Below are 27,916 nucleotides of genomic sequence, written 5' to 3' on the forward strand. Positions count from 1 at the left end.
CCTTACAAACTGTGTTTCTCTGATATGTGATTGTTCATGTAATGATTGATGAAAAACCTTCATAGCAAGTCATTCTGACAACTTTGTTAACAGATCTGAGACTGTTTTCCTGCATGTTCACAAAATGAATTATAAAATGATGCATGGTCTCCAGAGCAACTGATAGTGATAATTAAAAACAGTCCCTGAAATGCATTGGGTCTTAAAATATGCCTTGTTCCACTTCCATTATTGAGCTGAATACTATAAATTCATGTTGAAGAAAATGGTTATTATTTGTTATCCTCTCCTGTCTTCCCCTTCCCCCATGTCTTATTTGATTATTGCATTTTGACAAAATACAACTTAGTTGGAAATGAACAGCAGGGACTGTTACTAACCAAAATCAAAACAGATAAAACTGGTGGTTACTTGGGTTTTGCTACAGCATTTGATTAGTAGAAAGAAGTTTCTTCAGAGCAGCTGTACATTCTGTGTGCAAGAACTTAAGTTTTTTCTTTCACAAAATCAATGAGCATATCAAATGTTTCCTTCAGAAATGTTTGGACAAAGATCTTCTTACTAACCAAAGAAACACTTTTGATCTGGTTCCTCCCTCATCTTTTATGGAGCTGAGAAGACGTAACATGGGGAGGGAGATGTTCAAACTGATATACCAATGTTTATCATTTGGACAGTTTTTAGTTGTTTAAACAGCTACCTATCAAAAGCTGTAATGGAACCCAAGTTATTTGAAAAAGCAAGCACTGGAATATGATCTATGGTGTGCTGATGAAGCCTGATGTTGCATGTTGACATATCTGAACAGCTGCAAGATAACTTAGAGAGAATGCTAAGAGCACATGCCACATGAAATGCAAGTAAAGTTTTAGAGGAATGGAGTCACTGCTAAAGAAATCACTCATTCATCTCCCTCAATGCCTGTTTTCCCACAACCATGACGTTACCCCTTGCTTGACAAATATACTGTGTACAGCAAGTCATAGAGGCCTTAGAACAGGGCTTGACCCATTTGGGGTGATTTATATCCTCCTTTCTTGGTTTTTTTTTTTAAAAAGCCAATGGGAAATGTTTTAAATTAACATGGAATTGTGATTACATCTCTGTGAAATTACAAAGTAATTTTATTTATTTATTTATTTTACTTTTTGGCCACATTTGCTCTTTAAGGTTTGTGTTTTTTGGCTGCCAGCAATCTGTCTCAATGTCACGAAAATTAAATTAGTTCATGCTAAGCCATTACCAATAAATATGGTCCAGCGCCACATGGGAAACAATTATAAGATGTCCTTTTGTTTCACTCTCATGAGTTATTTGTAAATCATTTGAGAAGAACTGAGCAAATTAGACTTTTACAAGGACAGCATCTTGGAAAGGACTAAATCTGATATCACTTTCAGTTTTATAGCTGTCAATTTAAGTTGAAATCCATCAGTATGACTAAAAATTTCTTGATCACATTTGATGGCTTTTCTCTTGATTTCTTATGGTGATTGCAGGACGGATGTCTGCTGATATGTACCAAAGAGAAAGGAGGATGAGGATGATTATATTGGTTCATCATGTTCCACTGGACCTATATTTGGTGTGCTGCGGTGATGCCTTACATGTGAACTGCCTTTAATGTAGAACGTATTTGCTGTTAGTAGCAGCATCTCTTACAGGGACAGAATTTGATATTCAGTCAAATTTGTTTTGTTTCCTAAAAGGTTTATACTCGTTAAATGGGATTATGATCTTCTCAGACATTGTTTAATTCTGAGAAAAAAAACTGTCAAGGCTAAATGTAGCTAAAGAAGCAGCCTAGACTGAAATAATTTTAGTAATTGGCACTATCCACACTCCACTTTTACCCTTTAATGGTTGTAGTGTTAGAAGGGGGTGGAGAGACTTAGAGTTTTCTACTTTTAGTTGGTTCTTTTAACCCCCCCCCCTTGTCCAAAACAACAGTTTATTTTGTTTCACTGCTAAAGAGAATATGAAGAACAATTGATATTTCCCCTTACATTTGATGTACAACCAAAGTGTTACTAATAATCAGAATGATTTTTTTTTCTGGGTCAAGACTGTCATAAACTAAGGCCTGTATCTTAAATCCCTTAAATGACCTTCCAGCTGCATTGTTATATCTAACCTTTCCATTAACCTGCTGCTCTTCCTCTCCTCCCATCCAACCCATGGTTATAGCCAAGATGTCCATCTACAAGAGAATCAAACTGGCATGTTGTTTTGATTGCGGACGCTCTGAGCGTGACTGCACTTGCATGTCAGGCAGTGTGCATAGTAACAAGGACACCCTTGAGAGAGCCTTCCCACTTTCTTCTGTCTCTGTTAATGATTGCTCCACCAGTTTACGTGCCTGTAAGTTTCAACACCAGCACATGCTGTTCCATGTCTGTAGTGTCTGTGGTATCATCCCTGTCCTGTGTCGTACATTGTGGTTCTATTGTTTTGGGTTTTTTTGTTTAAGCAAATTGGGTTGGCACATCCCTCCACGTCGCTTTAATTTCTTTACCTTATACAGTCCTATATTTATATGTTCTGCAATGGACATTGCTTTTTTTTTAAAAAAAATACAGTATTTTGTTTAATTGTTGCTGTTCCAGGTGCTTGTGATCTTTTCAGAGAGAAAGAGAGAAATAACATCTTGGCAACATATCCTGGGTTTTTGTGATATTTTGATTAAAACATGTATGTACTGTATAATGGTTGCTAAATGCTTTATTAACACGTATATTAAAGAAAGTAGTTGGACAGTAGGCTGGAGGAAAGTTCTATAGAAATTTAAGACAAAAATAGGAACTATTTTCATCTGTGCCCAAGCTGAACAAGTGTACAGCTTATTTAGCCCAAATACCTATCTTTTGTGAGTTGCAAATGATCCATCTTTTATCATGGCTAAGTAACATAGTTTGACTATTTTCATTTAACTTTACCAGTATCATCTTGGGGTTGGTTATGTGTGGTAAAGACTGTTTGCAGTGGATAATTCTGCTTCGCAAGATAATAAGTGTAACCTTGTGAGTTGCGTACAAAGTGAGTTGCTTACACATTGCTCTATTCAACAAAAAAGTGGACCAACAGCTAGCTAGCTTTGTGTTTTGTATTGGTGTGCTATATGTTTGTCAGGGGGTAGCACTCAGGTCACCAAGAAACCATCACTTGAGCCGTGCAACTAATATAACTTTGTTCTGATAGAGAATGGTTGCCATCCTGTTGGTTATTCCCAGCTAACCAACTAATGGGTTCAGTGGGTCTGCTCTAGACAGGACTAAGATAAGGATTTGGTCCAATATGTTCTCGAGTAGGAAAGTTTGGGAAACTTATCAGAGGTGAGACACAAAAGATCTTGAGCATCTGTCTTATATTGAGTTAGACCTTGTGTCCATTTATTGTCTGCTCAGATTTGTGATGGGTCTCTTAGGTTCTTGGGGTAAGAGATCTTTCATATCCTTGCTACCTAAAATTATTTAAATAGCAGTGTCAAGGACATGTAAAACATGAAATGTAATACTGAGTTATGCCCCCTTGCTATGTCTCCCTTTGGCCTATTCACTTGGCTATAGCTCCATATTTAGTTCATCTAGGGATCAGTAGTTTTGAAATGAAAAGATGGTAACTCAAGATGGCAGAAGTCAGGGCCTTACCTTTTAGTGAAGGCAAAGCACTTAACAGAAACTGGATGTTTGTGCCAGGGCAGTGTAAAGCATGTTGACTTAACAACTGTGAGCTCTTCTTCAAGGTTGTCACAGACTCATATTGAGAATGGTGTTTTTTGACAAAATAAATAAGTTATCAGATACGATTGGCAGATTAATAACTCTTTCTCAGCTCTCTGAGTGTGAGTGCACGCATATTCTTCATTGGTGAAATTATTAGTTGAATAACAAATGAGACTCTGGCCTGGTAAATAGTTGTGCTCATCTTACGCAAATCTGGAGTTGTGTCTAGTGCCTTAGAGGAATAATGTCATTCACCCACCTGTGGTTGAGGTGTAATGAGTCTATGAATTGCTTAAATAGCCAGGGCTGCACACATACATACATGACCCCATTTCTAATGGAGATTGCAGATTGCAATTATTCCCCATTTTTATATATCTTTTGAGCCCACTCACATCTGCCCACATTACAAGGTAACATAGAAGCTACATGGGGGTAGGGTGATGGAACAGTGTGGATCCACCCATTACTGCCTCTTGCCCTGCCTACTGCCAGCAGGCAGCTTGGAACAGATGGCTCCTGAGGGAAATCAGACTATGACAGGAAAAATGTTCCCTACCCCACCTCTCTATTGCAAAGAGAAATCTTGATTAAAGACTAAGAAGGCTTTTAACTCTCTCATCTAGGAATATATCAGTTCTCTAGTTGCATTTCAGATTGTTCACGTCTCTGTTCATAGCCCCTCCCACTGCTCGGGAAAGATGATTAGTCAAAATATTTATAACACTACCTCATTTCTAAAGCTGTTTGTAGCATAACTAGGTTTTATTTGCAGATCAAGACCTAGAGTTATCTTACTCTTTAGATTGCACAATATACTCATAATATGTGGATTCAAATATTGCAAAATTTATCATCTTTCTTTGAGGCAAATATCAAATCGTACACAAGCTGACATGAGTAATTAGATTATCTCAACAGGGGATACATTCTGGATGCATTCTTATTGTCCAGTTAGTCCTTTTTTAGAATAGGCTAGGTTGTCATTGGCACTAAAGTGAAATCCCTATCAATCCCATTTTGTCTGCTCGAAATGGTAGTGGAGGGATGGATTTGGCTTTTTCTGGAGGGAGTATTCCAATGGTAAGAAGGCTCCTTATGGCCTTTTGATTTCTAAAAGTGCCATTTCTGGAAGCCCATAATGTCATAGAGCAACCTTTTTGACTTGTGGAGTGCTATGGGCTCCTCAGAGCACATGTTGTGAACCTCTGGGGTTCCCAACCTTTTTGACTCATGGAGGCCTAAAGTCTCCACATAGCTCAGGTTGGAAACCTCTGTCCTAGAGGAATGTTGCATCCCAAATTGGCAACATTCTGGGGGAAAGGACAGACAGACAGACAAAGAGCCACTGACCACTGTCCTCTGTCTATCAGTTACTGGTTATATTATCTCTTCTTAGTAACCAACTGTCTTTGCTCCCCTCACTCCCAGTTTATCAGGAATATTAACTATTAAAAGAATAATAAGATGAGTAGAGATAAAGTGGTGATAGGTAGCCACTGCCCACTGCTTCTCTCCTTGCTTACAGCTCCTTGCCACTTCTTCTGCCTGTTCTCAGGGTAGCCTTAAGAATTCCTCATAGAAAGAGCTTGATTGGCATCTTATTGCTTTTCACATGAAGTGTGTGGTGGGTTACCATGATCTTGAGATGTAATAAATCTTTTGATAAAAATATAATTAATCAAACACATGATTAAAAAAATACATAAATCACTCTTAGCCAAAATTCTCAGCAGGAAACAGACTACCAATTCACTGAAGCCTGGTGCTTGAAAGCTGACAGAGCCTACGTGGACTTCTTTGGAAGAGCATCTCATAAACAGGACATATCTATTCACCAAACCCTGCCTGTGTGCATTACACTGAAGAGTCTTTCCTCACTTGTGACTAGCTCCTCATTATGGTGTTTATAAGTAGCAGAGTGTATATACATTTTCTACTCATCTATCAAGCAAAGAGACGTTATAGCATGGAAAGCTGATGCAGCTTTTCATTTTTATTTTTTTTAACTACTAACTGCCGAATAGGAGAAGGAACATTTCAGTTTGGATTTTGTGATTTATTCCACCAAAGAACATGTTACTTGTGACATCATCTTCTCTCCTGCCAAGTAATGCATTCTAAAAGCATGTTAGCCATTACATTCAGACATAAAAGTGGTACCATTGATTTGGAAGGTCCTTTGCATTTCTTAACTTCCCTTTCACTTCTTATCCATCATCATGCCACCACAGTAAAACAAATTCCATACTCTGTGTGAGATCCCTCACCTTTGATGGTTAAGAAGAAACAATTCACACATCAATACCAATCTGTGCCCTTTGTAAACCAATGCTAGCTGATTAATCCTGGAGGTGTCTCCAGTTGTAATATCTCTTGCTCCATATTCGCTCACACATCCTTGAAATCCTACTGGCAGGGCTTCAATAGAAATCAGTGTTTTCCTTCCCGTGAAAAGAGGTCAGACAATGCCCATCTTGACAAGAGCTGGTTAGCTCAAAGAGGAGTGGTGAGAGTTGGCTTTTCATTAAATATGAGCATATGTGAAATGTAGAATACTAGACAATTAGAAATGGCGGCAGCAAGGCCCTGGAATCAAAGTGAGGTCAGATTGGTGGATCAGATTACCTCTCTTACATTCTTCAGTTGTTCTGAAAATCATTTTGAATTAGTGTCAACAGAATCTTGATTGGTTTTGCCCTTTTTCTTTCATGCTAGGACTATATTGTTTCCCAAGACACTCATTAAAGGTCATTATACTATTACAAGGCTGGCTTTGGTCGCAACCCCCTCCCTCCACTCCATAAAATCTCTGTGTGGCTTTAAGATCTCTTAATGTGTCTTTCATCTCTCTCTCTCTCTCTCTCTCTCTCTCCCCTTCTCTCTTTTCCACTTCTCTCTTCTTTTCTTTTTTTCCTCTCCTTTATTTTTTTTATTCTAAACAAAGTATTGTTGTTTTTGTTGCTGAAAGAAACAAACTCTATTTTGTTTTGTTTTTTAAAAAGCCACATCACATTAGCCACAGTCCTGTGAGAAATTCCCCAACGCAGCTCCATTGCAATGAATGGGAACTGTGCAAGAAAGCTAATTTTCTTCTGATCCCATCCATTTTAATGAGGCTGACCTTGAAGGACTTGTTGCTAGTTTATGTCCTTTAACTCCTATCAGTTTGATATATTCATTTGAACATAGTACTTTCCTACCTTCCTGCACCTTATAAAGAGTGTATGGGATGACACAGTGCAACTTGAAAGTTGTTATTCTGGAGGATAATATATCAAGATTCCCGCACCTACTGTGCATCTGATAGTGGCCTATAACAGTGGTAACCCCTCTCCCTTTTTGTTTTAAAATACATTTTTCACATAGCATAGAATGGTATTGTTTAGAATGAAAAGCATCAGCAGTGGTAGGGAAATATGGGGTACAGAAATGCCTGAATGATCCACACATGACCCATAAACCATATCTTGCCCATCCCTTTTATAAAGGAAGGATTAAAGCAGACTTGTAAAAAAATATAGGAGCATCTGACCTGTGCTGGTGGTCAACCACCACACACCTACCCTTTTTTCTTCCTGTAAATCACGCACCCACATTCAGCAAAATCAATGACTCATATGTATTAGAGTATTATTTATGTCTTACCTAGCCAGTGTTTCAGATTTGAAGCAGATTCTATGACAGTGATGGCGAAACTTTTAGGGGCCGAGTGCCCAAAGTAAAAGGCCTTCTGGTACCAGGTATTATGTGCCTCTTCTTGCTCCTTCCCCCAGGGACGTAGCCAAGGGGGGGGGTTCTTGGGGGCCGGACCCCCCCTGCCATTAGAAAAATGAATGGTGTGTGCTGCTGTGCCGCCACACCCAAGCCCCATTATAATGGTGGCACTTAGTCTGGAACCCCCTCCTTCCTAAAATCCTAGCTACATCCCTCCTTCCCCTGCACCGTCCCTGACATTCAGCTGCCTCTGGAGATGCATCTGAAGGCTTGTGACGGCCAGTAAAGAGGAGGAACATATGATATGTGCAATTGGCCCTTGGTATCAATTGTGGCTTGGTTCCAGGAACTCCTTGTGCGTTGAAAAATATGTGGATGCTCACATCCTATTGGAAACAATGGTGTAGTAAAATGGTGTCCCTTTTATAAAATGGCAAAATCAAGGTTTGCTTTTTAGTTTTTAGATTTTTTAAAAAATATTTTCCAGCTATAGATGGTTGAATCTGTGGATGTGGGGGGTCAACTGTGTGAGTAGTACATTGTTTTGAAAAGTCTGGACAGAGTAATAACACTAGGACAGTTTAGGGTAAAAGCAAGTAGCCAGTACCTGAACAGGATGCGGGAGAAATGTTGGGAAAGAAAACTGAAATGATTTCTAACCATTCAAGAAAACCTTATTAGGGAATATGAAAAAGATTGTTAATCAGACAGCTGTGTTTTCCTAACCCAGATTTTATCAGATAACCCAACTGGTCTCTGTTGGAGAACATTAGCATTTCTTTGGCCTGACATTCCCTTAATGAGTCTAATATAAAAAGACAATTAAAGCAAGGGCAGAGTGACACAATAAAAATCATATTAATTCAATCCTACAGAGAGACAAATCATGTAGTGTATGTTGCACAAATATCTGACCTTTGGAAAGAAAGCCTGTGGGACCTCAACCTCAGACTTTCTGAATCAGAAGCTTAGGGAGTGGCATGTCACCTGCTGTGTGACATGGCATTACGTGGATATTGCAAAGATGTTAACATTATAGTAAACAGATAAGTAATGAAAATGCTTAGGCTTAGTTTCTTCCAAAAACGTACAAAAAGCATCCCTTCTTCTTCTGTGACATTTTGTCACGTCCTGTTAGCTCTCAGTTGGTTGCATTTCCCTTGGAGCAAGCACAGTCCTGTGTATGTCTATGTGAAAGTAAGTCTCACTGTCTTCATCAGGGCTTACTCTGAAGTAAATATGTATTAGTTGGCTGGCCTTTAGGATTTTCTGTCCCATTCAAGATACTGGAAATCCATCTCTCCCTTACTTTTTCATCACAAGGGCAGAAGAGAAGCAGTCAGAAAGCTGAGAGGGAAGGGATCTGGACAACCTGTGACTTCTGTAGAGCAGAGACCTTGCTGGTTATCTCATTCTTTTAAGATGAATAATGATGGACTCAGTTTCCTAAGAATGAAGGGCTTTGTTAGTAAAGAAATAAACGTATGAGACAGTAGATCAATCTGTCCTCTCTTCCTCCTGTTTGCATGCTTGATAATATTATCGAGCCTTAAATCACAAGTAGTCAAGCATTTCTACCATGGGGGGGAAATCTTACTAGTAATTCTATAATACACCATTCTTACGTGTTATAAGTACTTTTATTTTTACAAGGGTATGTTCAGTATCTTTCATGTTATGTTGAAAACAAATGGTTTGATTGAAGGAAAGAAAATATGTGTATTAGTCATTTCTACTAATCCAGTAGTTTTGACTTGGATGGACAAACCAATGGGATTTGGATTTTGTCTGAGATCTACATGTTGTTTTAATAGTTAACCCTCTGACCTGAATGCCATCCCTCTCAAATAGTCCACTTTTATGATCCTGTTACAAATTTCTAGCTGCATTAAGGGCCACCCTCAAGGCTCCAGCAACTACTTTGTTGATGTGTATCCAACATTTAGGCATCACTTTCATCCTCAAAATAAAGAATATCATGCCACTAAAGAAATGAACAAGAGGTCCTGCCTTCAGAATAAATTACTGTCAATATAATATAATAACTCAGCTATGCAATCACCTATTTGCTCTTCTGCAGTATGAAAAACCTGTCGTTGTTTATGTCAGTAAACTAGGTGAAGTAACATAAACAACAGAAAAGTCTCTACCCTGAACAATTTATAGTTTGAAAAATGGTAAAGCCTTTTGTTGTTATAAGAGTTTTCCTTATAATAGTTGTGGTAACAACAGCAACAATAGGAGGTTTTGTGTGTTTGGGGGAAATTAAATTGCATTTATTTCTCTTAAAATCAATCACTTGTCTTTCAGAGGAAGGCAGAATTCACAAAGAGTATTTCCGAAACAACAGCAGGATTCAGAATTAGTTGCCCCTTTTAAATGGCTGCGGTTGATCTGTTTGTAAAGATTAGCTAAACACATGCTTGCTCCAGTCACTTTTCATCCAATTCAAAGACTCTTATTATGTGTAGTTCCAGAATTTTCTTTTTATCTTTAGTTATCGTGTGTGTGTGTGTGTGTGGGGGGGGGGGTACTTCAGGTGGATGATTGGGCACGCATTCTTTTGTTCTTAACCACAGAATCATAGAGTTGGAAGAGATCACAAGTGCAATCCAGTCCAACCTCCTGCCATGCAGGAAATCTCAATCAAAGCATCCCCGACAGATGGCCATCCAGCCTCTGTTTAAAGACCTCTAAGGAAGGAGACTCCACTACACTCTGAGGAAGTGTGTTCCACTGTCGAACAGCTCTCACTGTCAGGAAGTTCCTCCTAATGTTGAGGTGGAATCTCTTTTCCTATAGCTTGCATCCATTATTTCATGTCCTATTCTCTGAAGCAGTATGGATTGGGAAAATGGATATTGGGGGAACTGAAGAAGTGATGGATCAGAACTGCTGCCCATATCCAGTTGCTTCTTTTTGGCCAATGGAAGGGCAAGCATCAGGCATTTGATTGGTTATCACAAATTAATAGAATGTATAATTAATGGACTGGGAGAAAGGTTTGTTGTAGGCCAAAGTGAGCTGTATAGCTCATGTATTGTGGTGCACACAGTTAAGGGAATATGCGGAGCCATTTCTGTACAAAATGTAAACACTCCTAAGGTTTGTAGCAAATCTTACAAGGTGGGAAGTGTAGAAGAAGGAAGGAGAAGTCTTTGGGGAAAATCCCTTTAGGCCTCTACTTTGGGTAGTGTTTCTTACCAGGGTCACAGGAAAGTGACTAGTGAATGGATTGCCTTGATGGGGACAGGCTAAGGGGGGGAAAGCTGTCTCCAGCCCGTGGAGTGAGTTTCGGAGAGGGCTTTATGCAAGGTGACATGGAAATTATGTTTGCATTTTTATTTCCTGAGTGTGGCTGGTTGTCATGAAACTCACCCTGACAGTTTCTTACCACCAGGCAGCAGATTCTCCCTGTTACCTCCTCAGTGTAGGACAGATGCTAGCCAGTTAGCTCTCCATCTCTCCTTCTCCTGAGCTATCTCAAGCGACAGATGCCAGGTCTAGCTCGGTTTCCTCTTGAACGTTTCTGTCGTAGCCCTGCCTTGAGCCCAAATTCTGACCTTTACTTATATGAAATAAAGTACTTATGAACAAGCAGAGCCTTGATCCAGAGCAGGCTTAGAGCAAATGTCAAGCCAGACTTCTGCTTCTTTCTTCCACCTGCATTAGGGAACCTAGATTAGACCTTAGAGTAGAGCACTGGACTGCCTTAGGCTTTACAGGTCTGGAGAGACATCACTTATTAACAAAGAGTTATTAAATTTTTATCCATTTTTACAACACAATATAAATGCTTCCTGTGAATCTACATTGTGTTCATTATCATTTAAAACGTTAATTAAGTCAAAGTTACATTTAATTTAGTCCTAAATATGCCTTTGGGAGAAAGCTTTTAGAAACAGCTGCAAGATTGAGAAAGTACATCAAGTGTTCAGGGAAGCTGCCTGCACCAGTTTTAGGACAGATTCCCTCCCTCCACCATACACTGAATACTGTTTGGTATCTGGAGCTATTTTATAGTGATGTTATCCAGCATTGCTGCAAATTAGCAACAAAATAATAACTCCTGGATTAACTGTTCTCATATCCATAAGGGTTGGAGGGGAGACGGAGTTTATAAATTGTTTTAATCAATAAAAAATACTATGAATTCTTGGGAGAATACTGAAATAACAATACCTGAAAAAGCTAATGTGCTTGTTTCAAGCTGACAGTTATTTAAAATAGTGAAATATTACAGTAGTTTGCGTGAACCTTTACAGAAGTACTTTTTAAGGATGCATTCTGGCACCCACTATTTTCCTGGTGTGGCATCCCAGCCTGAATCACAGTGTCCTGATGGACAACATAGCCAGCAGGGTGCCCCTCCCCAAATATCGATCGATCGATCGATCGATAGATAGATAGATAGATAGATAATTTTATTGAATACTTAAAAGAACAAAAACAAAAAAACCCTGCATCTACCGAGAACTGAATCAACAGCTGCACTTGTTGCAAGCTACCGCCAAAACATCATCACTGAGGAAAATAGGAAAAGAAATGGGAAAGGGTGAAAAGGATTAGACAAATGCATAAGGGACAGTTCTGTTGGTACCTATAATAGTTGAATAGGCCTGCTCATGTTTATAAGCAGTGTACCTCAGAATAGTGGATACTGGCAGCATGCCATGGTAGTAATTGTTACTTCCATGCTATGTGTTTATGTGCTGTTATTTCCACACACTGCTTGAGAACCTCCTGGAGGCACCTGTTGCAAAAAGAATGTTGGAATAGATGCCTTCAGTTCATAACCAAGTCAGCCCTTATATGGTTTTAATTTTTTTGAATTAAAGTTTATTGAATATAAAGCAAATAATGAATAAGACAATACCATACAACAAAATAACAACACACAACATCAACCATAAACATAAATAACTTCCTGGCGTTCTTTTTGATTTTATCATAATGAATTTGTGCCACGGTGGAAATCAGAGGAAATTTAACAGTTCCTAGCTGTTCACATGATATTGAAGTACATTTCTGCAAAAATAACACTACAGGGGCTTCACTTTTAAGTGAAACGTCTCCCAAAAGAAGTCAACTTGCTAGCTAGTAATTTTTGTAGCTTAAGCAAAATGTTCCCTCCCTCCATCCAGAATCCTTTGCCTTGCGTAGGGTAAAGACTTCTTTCCTATTGATCTCCTCTATTTCTCTCTCTGACTTGTTTCAAAATTGCCATTTATGCCTCCACGGTTGTTCAGAGCTGGGTCAATAAAAAAACATTACAAGCTCTGCAAAGCTGGCTTGAGGAAATGCCCAACAACCCCTTCAGGCTTTTAAGTCAGCTCCAAAGCTTAGGTCTTGCATATCCCTCCAGAGGCTGTCCTTAGCCTTAACATCTTGTCCAAGATGAATTCAAAAATCTCTTAGTAGATTATACAATGGCTTCTTTGCTGTCTTCAAAACACAAGTCAATGGCTTTTGCTGTCACTGCTGTCCTGTTCCTCCATCTCAAATACCAGTTCAAAAGAAGGCACTGTTCTTTATGCTCCAGTAGAGAACATTTCTAGTAGTTAATTATCTTCCCAGGATCCATTTCTTCTTAGGACCACTCTGTATGAGATATTGGAGATCTGTAGCTTTCTCCCCCCACCCCACATATAACTGTAGCAGCTGTATTAAGTGAGGAGATGATGAACCACTGGCCCACAGTTTGTTTTGTGCAATATATTCAGGTTCCAACTTCCTACAATCACATTCTGTCTTTCCTATTTCACATACACATATCACAAGGCAACATTTCAGATAGAACCTGCAGTACTTGTGCAGAAGAGAACATTTTGGAAGGTGCTGTTTGTCTCTCCCTTGAATAATGATATGTTAACTTCCCCCCACCTCCTCCATATTGTGCTTAAAAGTAAGGAACTCTGTTTTTTTGGATTTGGTAGCACTATGAGTTGTACTGGTGTAACAAAACGCCAAGTTTATTTTCTACATGCCAAAGCATCATAAGGAAATTAGTCTCTGGTTCCCATGTCCTAAACTTCTGAATTGTTGCTGCTGCTGCTTTCTGCCTCTCAACAAAAACTTTCCTTCTGATTCCTCTCCCCTTATAGATATTTCTATCCAGTTTATTAAATAATCAAACTGTATGGTTCTTTAACCTGGAATGCTTCGACATTATGCCTTTACAGCATCATCTAGTTTGGGTAGGCAGTAGAGCTCCCTGGCTGATGATTCTAAATATCCCTCCTTGAACTGCAAATCCCAGTATTTTCTGGGATGCAACCATGACAGTTAAAGTAGAATCATAGCACTATAATTGTGTGATGTTAAAGGGCTCCTTATACCACAAGCAAACCTAGGAAGACTTCTCAGTGCAGCTACTTGAATCAGGCATTTAAGAGGTTTGAAAATCACTCTGGCCTATGTCATATAGTTCTGCCAGTTAATAGGAAGACCCTGAAAATAAAACAGTGCAAAGAAAATGAAGTGAAGGCAGAGCAAACAACAGTTCATCTAATCTATAATTTTAGCCCTAAAAATTTTCCAGTTGTGTTGGCAGACATGGATTTGTGTATTTCTTGTGTAGCAGTATCCTGTTGTAATAGCACTGTAGCTGACATACAGCACAGCTAAAGAAACCTGCCCTGTTTGATGCCTTTGAGACTATTTTTAGTGCAGTGTGTGTAAGAGTGTAACACTTCAGTTCCAGTGATGATTCTGTTATGTACAAAATGTTCAAAATTAACCATATGCAAAACTTGACATGTAACTGCCCAAATATGGATGATTTGACTACAAATAAAACAAATCTGTGCATCCTGCATAATAAATCAGAATTCATTAACAAGTCATTAAAAGTAATAAAATGCAGCACAATCTGATAGTTCTCACATACTGTCTGCAGATGGAACATCCATTATGTTCTAAGCATGGTCATAATACTCAGACTTTCTTCTTTAACTTGCTATAAGAATGGAGATTTGGTGATTGTTCTGACACAGGCTTTTTAAGGGAGAGAGTCATTTCCATAACATTTAAACCACATCATAACATTACCCAGATATATGTGATATGACACTCCCCTTCCCTCATGTCACAATCATAAGTAGTCTGCCACTACCCGTTAGAGCCATTTGAGTGTTATCGGTGTAATATTTTTGTTAGCGATCGAATCAGAGGAAACATATAGCAGCCATTTGTTATTTTGCAGAGGCGTCTTGATCCTGTTTTGTTTTTATATGGAAAAATGACCTGGGCTGTATGCATCCATCCTTTAGAGTACTTTTTCTGTTAGAGATCAAATCGCCGTTGTAAGTATCACTGCCATTAGTTATATCACTGCTAGATTTCTTAGCTTACAGTTTATTTTCCACTCATGGAATTGCCAGTCTCAGCTCCCACATAACAATCAATTGTAGTAAAAGCAGTGTATACTTTGGTTGATGTTTTAGTATATATTCCATCCAGAAGCGCCTCTCCTCCCCCCCCCCCACTTTTTATCTCTTGCAAATGTAATCAGATTTAGCTATCATACATCTATTCTTCCATTTTATTGTGTTACTTTGCCTTTTCCCTCTTCTTGTCATTTACCAAAAATGATAGGCCACACTTGTTCCGTTGTTCCATATTGTTGAAATACGCTTCAACCTTGCCATTCTCTAGCATCAATTTTTACTATTATTTTACAGATGTAATCTTTGATATTCATAACCAGGGTTATTTGCTACATTAGTAGATTCAAACAGCTAACAAATCCATTTTGCTGCAGGCTTTGTTTTGTTTTTTAAGACATAAATAGAACTCTGCAGCATTGATATTTACACAATATATGTCTAGGAGACATATGGGTTAGATCCATTCCAGCTATCTGATAGATCCATAGGAGTTTGATCTAGAAAATCCTATCCACTTAGTAGTGAAGGGGAACTTCTCTCAGTCTGAGGAAATCCACCTCACAGTTTTCTTCAGCTCCCTAACCCTCTGTTTAGCATTCTCAGACGCACAAAAAGGAAAGGGAGATACATTCTGAAATGGACACCTTTATTTTCTCCTACATAAGTAAGTGATTACCACCCACTAACAAGCAAAAAGTAAATAAAAATAGAACAAAAAATAAGATGTTGAGCTTGACAAAGCACCCAGAAATCTAGCTTCAGGGATCAACATCCTTGGGCCTAACCTAGATCCATCAGTCTGCTGCCTCATTGCCACTTCCTTTGCCTCACCTTATTGAAGCAGATACCAGGAACAGCAGATCAGCTGTTTTCATATAAACCTAAATACAATTGCATGGGGTTTCAAAATGGTGCAGCAGAAGAAATGCTTGCTAATGAAGCAGGCTGTTTTGCTTCCGCCATCAGCAATGTAAGATCATGGAAAATGAGCCAACCTGTGAAATAGATTCACCAGCTCCATTTCTTCTGCCAGTACTGAAAGAAAACTTCACTGTCCATGGCAGGAGGAGAAATGACATTACTGGTATTGGAAGATCCACTTAAATGCGCTACCGAGAGGCTTTCCAGAGTTGGTACTGGCCAAGCCTATTTTATTGGAATTACCTGTATCAGCTTTTCACTCTTGTTGGTGATTCAGTGATGGGGATGCACCTCGTAAATGTAAGCTGCCACTAGGACATTCCTTTTGGGCACCCTCTTCAACATGTAAGAAAAGCATTCACATCTCATATGTGTCTCTGGACTGCATTTAACTTCATGCCTAATTCTGGCATCAATAATTATAAGCCGTTAGTGAAATGGGATCGTTTGCTTGTCTGTCTGGCTGTTTAATTGGTGACTTATTGTATTTATATATTAGAATTTCACAGCAATTTAGCCTGTAGCTATGTTTCTGTGGAAGACATAAACGTGACAGTGTATTCTTGAACTGGAGTTTATCTGTTTGAAAGCTGTTATTAAAATTGCTATGGTTAACTGTGGCTTAGAAATATGGATGTTTAAGGGTATGAACAATCCAGTAAGACTAGGGAGGGATGGTATGAAATTGCAGAAGTAGCTTCAGACTTGTAACTGCCAGCAGATGGTGCTGCCACCTTAGAAATCAGAGAATTGCTTTGCGCTCCAGGGAGAGATGGTGGGGTGGAAGGGGAGCTTGCAAAAATATTAGGGATGTATTGATTGTTATCTGTGTATGCATGTACATATCTCTTTTACCTTCCATCAGAACACAAACTAGGTTTGAGCCAAATCAGAGCAATTTTCACTGAAGCTGTCCTCAGTGCCACCTTTTGTTTGTTTGCTTTTCAAGGTAAGGTGGAAAATGTATTTCTCAGTTCAGAAAGAGACCTGTACGCAATGCTGTCCTTTTGAATTGCCTTGACAATTGAGTTTATCACACTAGGGAGATCCTGAAGAAAAAAATGGGATTTAAAAGAGATTTAAAGCAAAAAAACAAAACAAAAAAAACACCTGCAAATGAAGGAAGTTTATCAGATGACGTTGCAGTTAAAATGAAATAACGCAAAGTTAAACCGAATGCAAAGCAGAGAAAACCAGCTGCTTTTACTTTCAGAACTCCCCAAAGTAAAAAGCTGCCAGTTTTCTCTGCTTTACGTTCGGTTTAATTTTGTGTTATTTGACTTTGGGGGTCATCCAGTGTGATAAACTTCCAGCATTTGTGGTTTTTTAAAAAAAAATCAAATCTAGTTTAAATCCCATTTTTCAGCGGGATCTCCATAGCCTGATAAACTCCAATGTCATCACATGGCCCCAAAAATCACTTTCATATGATCTTTGACTGGATGATTGGAGTAGAACTCTTGGGTATGCAAAGAACTGTTGCGAAGTATGGAGCCAAAGCAGAGGAAAAAGATATGCGAACATCACCAAAGTTGCTGCTATGTGAGCTCTGAAAAAATATTTGAAGGCCAATTTGTGCTTTCTTTTCATCTAGACATGTTTGTGTGTGAGAATTTAGTACAGCCTTGCCGAATACCAACAACCACTGAACACTAAACATCTCATCAGAGTGAAATGGTGTAAAACCAGGGTGAAATGGTGTAAAAAAAAATTCTTTAATGGTATTTGTGATTTTACATATGTGTAGGAATCATGTAAGCCATGATTAAAATGCTATAATTATAATTCCTTCTCAAAACAAACAGAACAACCCTGGGCATTGTAGAATGATGATGGGTGGCTGATAGAGAATTTCTCCACCTTTACTGGATTTGGAGACAGTATGGGAAGAAACATGACACTCAAGTGGGTATAAAACTGATACAGGTTTTTTTCATAGATTTGCCTTAGATTGATATCCCTTCATAAAACACAAAGTTATTATAGATACCTATAGCACAAAATAAAATTTCCCTTTGGCTAAAACAAGAAGAAGCCCAGCAACAAGGCATGATGGGAGTTCAATTAGATAACACGAACTGAACTATTGGTCCTTTTACTAAGAGATTTGAAGGAATTATTCAGCCATATACCCACTCATGTGTCCTCTAAGTGTGTGTGTTTGCCTGCCAACTTGTGACGGCTCCATGGATTTCATAGGGTTTTCTTAGGCAAGCAAAACTAAGAGGCAGTTTGCCATTGCCTTCATGGTGTAAAATAGTATTGTGTCAGACTCTTGAACTGCAGCTGTTCTATGCGGCAGGCTGTTTGCATACAGTGGCTAGCTCAGAGTTGGCACTGAAATTTCACGCATTTAGGGGTTCATTTTCTGGCAAAACATCTGAAGAATTTGGAAGAAAGCCAGAAGACTTCCAGTAAAAAAAATAAAATTTGAATGGCAGGGATGGTTATGTGTTGCATTCTGACCATTCTTGCCATATTGTCACAAATTCTCTATTTTTATGCATCTCTGCATTTTTTTTTTGAGGTGAAGGGGTGGGATTGGTAGATCAACTATGCATAAATTACTTGTCAAAATCAATAACTCCTCCTTGGTTGTATTTCAAACAAATGCCACATTGCTGTTTGCTTTAGACACTGGCTAACTTCATTGGCTTCACTCTGGAAATAGCCTGAGTCCTCTAAATGTAAGTCTACAGGGCATCAAAAAATATTCCCTAGGTTGAGATTTTGAGCCAGTGCATAGATCCTTAAGGGCAGGCTTTAGCAGCCATTGCCAGAATTCCTTTGTACATAGTCTTCACCGTGTGATAAGGTCCTATGGCAGAGAGATTTTGGAATCATTCTTAATTTACTTGTGTGAAACAGCCTTTAGAATTAAAAGTCTCAGAATTTAGTTAATTGTTCGCCTACGTTATACTTCTGCATCAGCGTAACAATACAATAAGATCAAGGACCTAATCTTAGTCTGAATTGCAGTAGTTCAGTTACTATTACAGTAGCATCCATTGCCAGAATCCCTAGTTGGAACTAACAATTGGACTTTGGCTTTTCTGCTCTCTTTTTCCTCCTCTCACCCCACACCATTAAGTTTTTCAAGCAAAGAACCATTTCAAGTTATTCATGTAACATGGATTAGAGCATGATAGCATAGACAGTAAATGCACAATTTTAGTCTGCATATGCTAGCATTTATATTAAAGGAGAATTTATATTAAAAGGAGAAAGCGAACATTCTAATAGCTTCCTATTTCACAGGAAGCTGCTTCAAGTAAGGTCTTTAGCCACACTTTAGAGAAGATGCTCAGGCTCTGAAGAACAGATGTGGGAAAGAATTCCTATTTCTAGGCATCATTAATATCTTTACTTATCGTACACAGATAATGTATAGTTAAGAAATTTCTCTTAGAAATTATAAAAAAGATCCTTTGAATAGGGTAACATGAAATAGGCTAAATTAAATTTAGTGAGATCTGATAGCCATTTCACACATTGTTCAGCAAACCCAGACTTATCACTGTGTATTCTTGCTAGAAAAACACAATCACAATCAGTGATTAGTTTATGTATACAATGTGATATAACACACACACACACACACATATACACTTAATACATCTATATCTATATCTATATGGTTTGGGAGCACTTAAAATGTAACATAAAATGTTCCTTAGCTTGTTCTAAAGAGTGAAGTTCTTTAAAACTACACTGTATGAAAATAAATTTAAAAAGGGAATATGAAAAATGATGATGCCCTAGTGTTAGGTGTAGTCTGTCTTATCAATAAATAAAATAAGTATGAACATCATATTAGGGTGCTTTCAGTACAGGGATGTGGGTTGTGACCAAAGACACTAGCATAGTGATACAAGTTTATAACCTCACAGCTTTTGATAATGATGAAACTTTAGCCTTATTTTCCTACTAAAAAATTGCAAGGAAAAATGTACAGAAAAACAGTGTTATTTTCATGTTTCAAGTAGAGATTGCAGTAAAGGTGGTTCGAAAAGATGTGAAGGCTTCTGGCTGGAAATAAACAGCTGAATGTTTCTGAGCTTTCAATCCCAATGCCTACTGAGACCTTCTCCTCCATATACACAAACCACCACAATTCACCTTGACTTTTGTCTTGGGTGGGTTAGACATTGCTGAAGTCTCTGATAGTAGGAAAAGAACGTTTAAGCTTGAGTCCAGATTTATAGCTATGGCTGCATCTACACTGCAGAATTAATGCAGTTGGATGCCACTTTAATGGCCATGGCTCAAGGCTGTGGAATTTGGGAATTTGTAGTTTTGTGAGCTATTTAGCCTTCTCTGTCAGAAAGTTCTGGTGCCAAAATAAACTGCAAATCCCAGGATCCCATAGCATTTAGCCATGGCATTTAAAGTGGTGTCAAACTGCATTAAGCCTGCAGTGATGTAGCAGCTGTTCTAGAGATGTATTTTTCTGTGTGCCATTGCTGGACCCTTTCCCTTTATACTGAGAAACTGTAGTTTCCTGTCAAATGTGTTGCACATAATAAGTAGAAGGATACTAAATACCGTAATAATTTAATTCCTTTTTAATGTATGGTTTTTAATTGTACTGTTTTTAATGGTGTGAAGTTGCTCTGAGTCCCAGTCCTGGGAAAAGAGTGGGATACAAATAAATATATTAATAATAATAATAATAATTCCAGGTAAATAGAGCAATCACAATATGGGTGCATTCGAGTGATTTTTAAAAAAACAACAAACTTCCATGCTTTCTGTTTCTTGACCATGTTGAGAACTTTCCTGACCTTAACAATGATTGATCACTGCGCTGTCTATTTGACCACAACAGGACAACCTCCATTAGTGTCTAGCAGACAACAATGGCAGGAAGATCACTAGTACAGTTTGACAGGACTACATAATCGCAGCCCATTTCTGCTAATGCTTCAGATGCTGCTGACTCCTTGCCTCTGTGTTTCTGGTAGCTGGCATCAAAACTTACTCTCAGGCATTAAGGCAAAGGGGAGAGGATGTGTTTCTTAGCAGTATGGGACAAGGACAGCCTTTATAGTTCAGTGACCAACCCAGCCTTGTAGGTGCAAGTCATATTAACACCATACAGCTTTCAGATTACTATGAGAAAAAGCCTTGGAGAAAAGCTGTGCTTTCATTGTCTTGACTGGAAACATCATCTTTAAGAAAGAGTGACATGGGGTGATACATGACTGAATTTAAGGAGGTGGCTTAGAGATTTTTGTAAACCACGTGGTGGTGATTATGTGTCTTCAAGTCATTTTCAATTTATGGTGACTCCGAGGTGACCCTGTCATGTGGTTTCATGGCAAGAGTTGTGCAGAGGAGGTTTGCATTTGCCTTCCTCTGAGGTTGAGACAGTGTGACTTGCTTAAGGCCACCTAATGGGATTCCATGGTCAAGTGGGGATTTGAACCCTGGCTTCCTGGAGTCAGGGTCCAATTCTCAAGCTGCTGACTCCATGGAAGTAATTTCTGCTAGGCATATCAGAATACTTTGTGCTTCCTTGGAGAGTCTTTAGATATTTTGCCTGAGGAGGAATTTCCACATATTCTCTGCATTTTGACTGTTGAAAACCTGGTTACACTCTATGTGCAGAACATAGCAGTAGCTATTCCATGCTATATAATAGCTATCACTATTCGCTTTTGGTAAAATGCCTGAAATATTTGCTCTGAACAGGTCAAAACCCAAATTCACCTCAACTTTTACATTACATTTTTCATTAGTTGACATTTGGCTGAAACTTGGAAGGAACTGGCAAAAACAACTCTGACAATTCCTTGCATAAGAAATATTTATGAAGTTAATGATGTCACCATAATAGATGTCTTGAAGGCAAACACACACACACACACACACACACACACAATGAATGGTTGCACAAAGATCTCAGAAGTTCAAACACCATAGTTTAAAATGGAAAGATTAAATTCCTGGGAATATGCTACGGAAACAAACAATAATAGAAGTATAGAGGCATTTCTATAGAATATTTTTAACTAAATAGAAAGGGAAATGTGCATAAGTGTGATTTGTTATTGTTGTTAAGTGCCTTTGACTCATGGCAACCTGTGGATGAGACATTTCCAAGCCTCTCTGTCCTCTACTATTCTGCTTAGGACCTGTAGATTCAAGCCCGTGGCCTCCCTGTTTGTGTCTGTCTATCTGGTTTGCAGTCTTCTTTTTCTACTACCCTCTACATTTCCCACAATTGTTTTTTTTTTTTTCATATTGAGTAATGCCTTCTCATAATGTGGCCAAAGTGCAATAGCCTCAATTTGATAATCTTGACCTCCAGCAAGAGTTCAGACTTGTTCTGTATCAGGACCCATTTTTTCATCCTCTAGGCTGTCCATCTTTAGCATTCTTCTCCAGCACTACATCTCAAATTAATGGATTGTCCTCCTATCTACCTTCTTCATGTCTTGTTCTCACATCCATACATGGTAATAAGGATAAAATAGGTTGGATGATTCCTACTTTAGTACTCAGTTGTATATCTTTACTCTTTTGGATCTTGTCTAGTTATTTTATAGCTGCCATTCCCATTTCTAGCTTTCTTCTTATTTCTTGGCTGCTCTCTCCTTTTTTAAAAAAAAGAATCATAGAATCATAGAGTTGGATTTGATCCAAGATACAGAAAATCTTTATTTTGATTTCCTCATTATCTAGGTTGAATTTACGTAGATCCTCCACAGTCGTTATTTCTGTCTTCTTTATGTGTAGCAGCAATCTTGCCTTTGCATTTTCTTTTGTGACTTTACTTAGTAATTGTTCCAAGTCTGTGATGTTTTCTGCTAGCAATCTGTGGTGATCTGTTTGTATTAAAGGATGGCTTTGCTTCACTCCTCCATCCTCTTGGCTTGCCTCTCTCCTTCCACCCTGACCTCTCTTCCGCCCCTGGTATGGCCAGGAGGGATGGAAGGAGGCATGGCGAGGAAGCCACAGTTGTTGCTTCCTGCACCGATTCTTGAAACCAGTGCAAACATAGTGGGAACCATGGTGTTTGCTGAACTGGTTTCAGTAATCAATGCAGGAAGCAAATCAAGAGGTAAGTGGGAATGAGGCCTCTGAAAACCATTGATCAACAGTTTGGAGGAGCAAAGAGCTTGCTACAGTCTCTCTCCTCGGAGCTGAACAACTCATTAGCATGATTTCTGGGAGGCCCAGCTGCTGTGCTTTACCAGGACCTTTATTTTTAATTGATACCATAGTTTGGGGCTCATCTACACTTGCCAAAATACTACGGGCTGCCCATGGAGTGTTTTGGCCCTGAATTGGCTCCTTACCCTGTGGGTTTTCCCCAGTGACAATGGACAGCACCTTCCCCTGAAGCCCCTGTTCATTACTCATTCTGCTGTTGATGTCAGAACAAGGCATCGAGCCACACTATCTGATCTTGAAGGAACACAATAGCATTGTTGGGCAACAAAAAGGCAGCTGCCACTGTTGCTTACCACCACCACCACTGAATACTCACATCAAATGTTGTGTTATTTAAAGCAGGTTAGGGGGAAGATGCCCTGGATCTGGTGAGGCTGTTGTGAGAACAGTCCTGCCAGTTTGGGGTTTTGACCCTGTGTCATGTAAGAATGATGCAGTGTGTCCAGAGGAATCACCCATATAGCAAGGCCTTGAACATTCTTTTATTTGTACAAATGTCATGAAAAAGCACCAGCTATTGAAAAATAAAATCACTAGAATTCTATTTGATGAAGAGGTTGCAGTTTGCTGGTAAATTGTAGTTTTCTTGTTTATTTATTGTTTCTCTGGAGAAGGTTGATTCCCACTCCCATATTTTACTTTTAGAGGTAGCTTTAGTTGAACATTCCCTAAAAATGGAGAGATTCTGAATCTCACAACTTCTAGCTATCATTAAAATAACTTCTTTCTATTCCGTTTGAAGGGGAGGGCTCTGCTTTTGAAGAGTTTAATGATACATTTTGTATCACAGCAGCATGGATGTCTATAGATTGTCAAACTGTTGGAGAAAAATGCCCACTGATACTTCTGATGCCTTTCAGTGGACAGTTTGCCAATAGCATTTTAATGACTTGAATAAACAGACAGTGATTCATAAACTGGGAAGTCAGCAGGATAGAGAGATCTGAAAAACCACAATGAAGGAATTGGTGTATGGAAAAAACAGACATGGTTTAATATAAGCATAAGCATTCCTGAATGGAAATAGTATTTGATTCTGAGGTCCCACAAATTAGCACTCAGTGTTTAGTGTAAGCATGTCAGGCAGAAAGAAAAGCAATGGTCCCAATCTTGAAGATTCAGTTTATCTCCCTGACTCTCTGACTTTAGGTACATAATATTTAGGACATTCCTAATACATGGCAAAAATGTGGTATTTGTTCAGGGTGCCAAGCTGTTAGTGGTTGGTTGCCTGCCATTGCCACCATCACACATGCAACTGTTTGCTTCTTTCATTCAGTACAGCTGCTTTGCTTGAGTCCAGAGACAGAATATTGGGTGCTTGTTACAATGCCATCATTCATGTAATGAACATAATAGGACACTGTCGATGTTATTGTCTATTTTGGGTGCCAACTAATCCTGCATGTGAGTTTAAAGGTCTTCTGTTCCCTTCTGGCTTGAAGAGCACCTTTTTTTTTCTTCTGGTGGCAGCAGATGGCAATGATGGCCAGTGGATTCAGTGTCGGGATTGTAAAGAATGCTCTAAGGCCTTATTCCGGACTTGAGAACAGCTATCCAAGTCACTAAATGCTGCCCTTCCAAGTCCTCTGAGCAAGGACTCCCACATATCACACAACAGATTCACTGCCTGTGTTACATGGAAGACACTGGTCATGACTGTCCGATAAGGTGCTGTTCTGGAACAAATATACTCTCAGTGTAGGCCTTGGGAAGAATTTTCCACGAGTTATTGAAAGAGATTCAACTGGGAGAGGGGCTGAAAGGATCTGTGTGCACATGGAATACCCTGTTTGATAGTTAGGTTTCTGACTTGGGTTGGCAACAGGTCTGTGGGAGTCCTAAGCAAAATCAATAGTCTGTGTCCCCCACCATTGCTGAGCTACAGACTTTTCTAAACATTATGCATATTTTAAAGTGAGTTGTCCTTTAAAAGTTCCCACAGAACTTTAGAGTGCCTATCAAAGCATTGCTCTAGAAGATCCAGGGCAGTCCTTGGCATGGTGTGTCTCGGTAAGGTACTGAAGCCCCAAAGGCTTCTGTAAATCTTGTCTGGAAAGGTTTACAGGCACTGCCTGGATGAGTTTACAGTCTAAATTTCATCTGTGTTTTGGTTTCATGGGCATGTAAATGGAGTGATACCAGATATAATGGTTGGCCATCACAATTTGTGATCTATCAATCGGGCTGCAATCATCTGTGGTGGCCTGTCAGAGGTTTGATAGACTTCTTGCTTGTGCTTTCTTCTTCTTCTTCTTCTTCTTCTTCAAAAAAAAAAGCACATTAAGAATGCTCCAGTTGAATCTTATCAACAAGCTTCTACCCTACTGGAGAGAGTGTGCACAGTGTCTGTATTGAGATGTCATTCTAAACCCCATCTTTATCAGTGTTGTATTGAATGAATCTCACATCCATATGGGGCCCTTTCTTCTCCTTACTGCTCTAAAGAGGAGATGGTCATGTTGTATCCATCAGGGACAAACTACACTTACTTTTAACCAGGATATGTCTAACTGAAAGCCAGTTTCAAACTGTGAAGATTCTGTTAGGATAAAATGTATACTGTTTTGATCATGATAACAAATGTTGGCTAATTTTAAAAAGAAGCAAATGGTTCCAATTTCCTTTTTAGAGCTCAACCATAGGAGGAGGGCATAGCCTGGATTACATGAGCCCAGGTATATGATTGTAGCCACTATTTGTTCTCGCAATATGTGTCATTATATAAGAATATGTAGGTGTGTTCAAGATATGGCCTCTTCATACCACTTTGCTACACACATGTTAGAAACACATATCTTCAAAGTGCTAGGTATGGTAATTTAAGGTCTGCATCATTCTTGCACATATTATGCCTGTTAATAACTGCATTGAGCTTACATGTATATTAGTTCTCACTCAGAAGCATTGACATCTCCCAGAGCAGCAGAATGCAATTCTGGATCATTATTTACTTTTGTGCATTCATTTTTTTTTTTCTTCATAGATCTAACAATAAAATCTTTAAACCATCTAACTGTTCAGGGCAATAATGAATGCTCCCATTTTTTCCCATTGGAAAATTAATGGAGATGTAATTCTTCACTAAATTTCTTCTCAGAAATAGTAATGTGCAGTTTCTGCACTTTAATTCCCATTGCGAGAAAGTCTTTCAAAACCTTAGAGTTTTTGAAGGCTATTTGCAGCTTGAGACTAGTTTTGCACAAAATCCACATGTGATTATTTTGCACACATGTAGCTTTTTCTATGCAGGAAACCGTATTTTCTGTGTGGGAAATAATATTTCAGTGAAGAGATTCCTGTGCAGAAAATACTCATTTCTGTGCAACTCAACCATGTGAGGATTCTACTTAGAACAAATCCCCAATTACAGCATTCTCAGTGCAGACATCCTCAGCATTTTCTATTCATAAGTTAACTTTTATATGTGGAAATAGTATTTTCCTTGCAGAAAATGTCATTCCCTGTGCAGAAAATTCTGTTTTCAGCACAAAACAACCACATGAAAATTTTGCACAGAATAAGTCACAAACTGCAAATATGCTTGTCAGTCAAGAATTCTTCTTAGCAGGATTTCTCAACACTAAAAAAAACAATCAGGTCTCTATCAGATATGTTCAAACATTATTTCCACCCCTTCAAAACAAAATCATGGCTATGTACATCATCCCTAATGTTGTACGTCATTACTGATTTTGTACATTATCACTATGTACATCATCACAAACCTACAATATTTCTTAGGTAGACTTTGTTAATACCTTTGATCTGCCTTCTCCAACCACTTCCCAGATATTTTGTACTTTAGCTTCCATGACCCCTTATCATTGGCTATGTTAGCTGGGGCCAATGGGACATGTAGTCCAAAATATCTGATGGACACTGGATTGGAAAAGGCTACTTTACCCCATTACCTTGTATTCTGTAGTTGTATTTCTAAGCAGTTATTTTATTACATGTTCTGCTGGGGAAAGAAAGAAATTAATGATAGATGCATAAATAATTAATTGGAATATTTTTTAAGGAGCTCACAAGTATGTTCCCCCTCTTTAGATGTAAGCATAGATGTTTTGATTGAACTCTGTTTGACTATATGATAAACTCCAGCCCAAGCTGACTGAGTGTATTTTTTCGTAACTACCTTTGATAAGAAATGCATTACAAACTCATCAGTTCAACTTCCTGTTAACAAAGAGACAGCGGCCGTCTGGATTATTCTAGATCCGCAGTGAAACTGCCATACCATGTATCCTCAAAGTAAGGCTGTGTGAGTTTGACAAGGGGCAGATGAATCCAGGAGTTATTGTGCAGGGGTTTAAGTCTATGCGGCAGCTGACGGTTGAAATAATCATCTATACATCGCTCTGAGCTAGCTGGGGAAAGGTTGAAGCTGTATATTTTCAACATATCTAGTCTAATGGTTAATCTGTTGTCTTGTACAGAGGGTGCTGGGTAGAATCACAGCAATAGCTGACAGTTTGGAGGAATTGTGGTTGGTATTTTCAGTTTCCTGATTCACAGAGTCATAAGTAGATAAGTCTGAGTAGGCATCGTTATTGAAAAATGGGACGTCACCCATTGTTTACTGACACAAGGATCAAAAGACGCTTTCGTCACCAGAAACTTGATCAGCTACTGATAGTATGTATTTGATAATGTGTAGCTCATCATGATTCTAGCAGGTATGTAAAACTGCCATGTAGCAGAAGACTTGTGTTTGGTTTCATTGGTGCGGCACTGTCTGGTTTTTTCAGGTGCAGTGGCAAATTGTAGGAAGCACTGCTAAATCAAGCTTGCCATCATGAAACAGGACATTTAAGAAAATCTGAGGTTCAGAAAATAAGGAGTATGAAGTTTCAACCATTGCTAGAAGTTAATACATTAGCTTCCATCATGAATCTTGGTGAGGCAGTTTTGTACTACAGTGGCACTCCCAAGGGAGAACTGCTGCTGTTTCTCCTCCTCCTTCTCTAAAAAAATCCATTTTTT

The 27,916-nt window shown here is 38.8% G+C and overlaps 1 protein-coding gene across 15 annotated transcripts in view; it reads left to right on the plus strand.

Moving 5' to 3' along the window:
- The window catches only part of LOC149318932 (calcium-activated potassium channel subunit alpha-1), a 627,293-nt gene that overhangs the window by 485,756 nt on the left and 113,621 nt on the right, over positions 1 to 27,916 (plus strand). For 9 of the 15 annotated variants that reach the window (XM_089510711.1, XM_089510713.1, XM_089510714.1 and 6 more), the window contains one exon: positions 2,188 to 2,361. The exons of the other annotated variants lie outside the window; for them this stretch is intronic. In XM_089510711.1, the coding sequence (XP_089366837.1) occupies positions 2,188 to 2,361 (174 nt within the window). The remainder of the gene's footprint in view (positions 1 to 2,187; positions 2,362 to 27,916) is intronic. 15 annotated transcript variants of the gene reach the window in all.

The sequence above is a fragment of the Sceloporus occidentalis genome, unplaced genomic scaffold (genome assembly GCF_023333645.1).
Source record: "Sceloporus occidentalis isolate IW3139 unplaced genomic scaffold, rSceOcc1.0.p SCAF_2, whole genome shotgun sequence".
Taxonomy (NCBI): domain Eukaryota; kingdom Metazoa; phylum Chordata; class Lepidosauria; order Squamata; family Phrynosomatidae; genus Sceloporus; species Sceloporus occidentalis.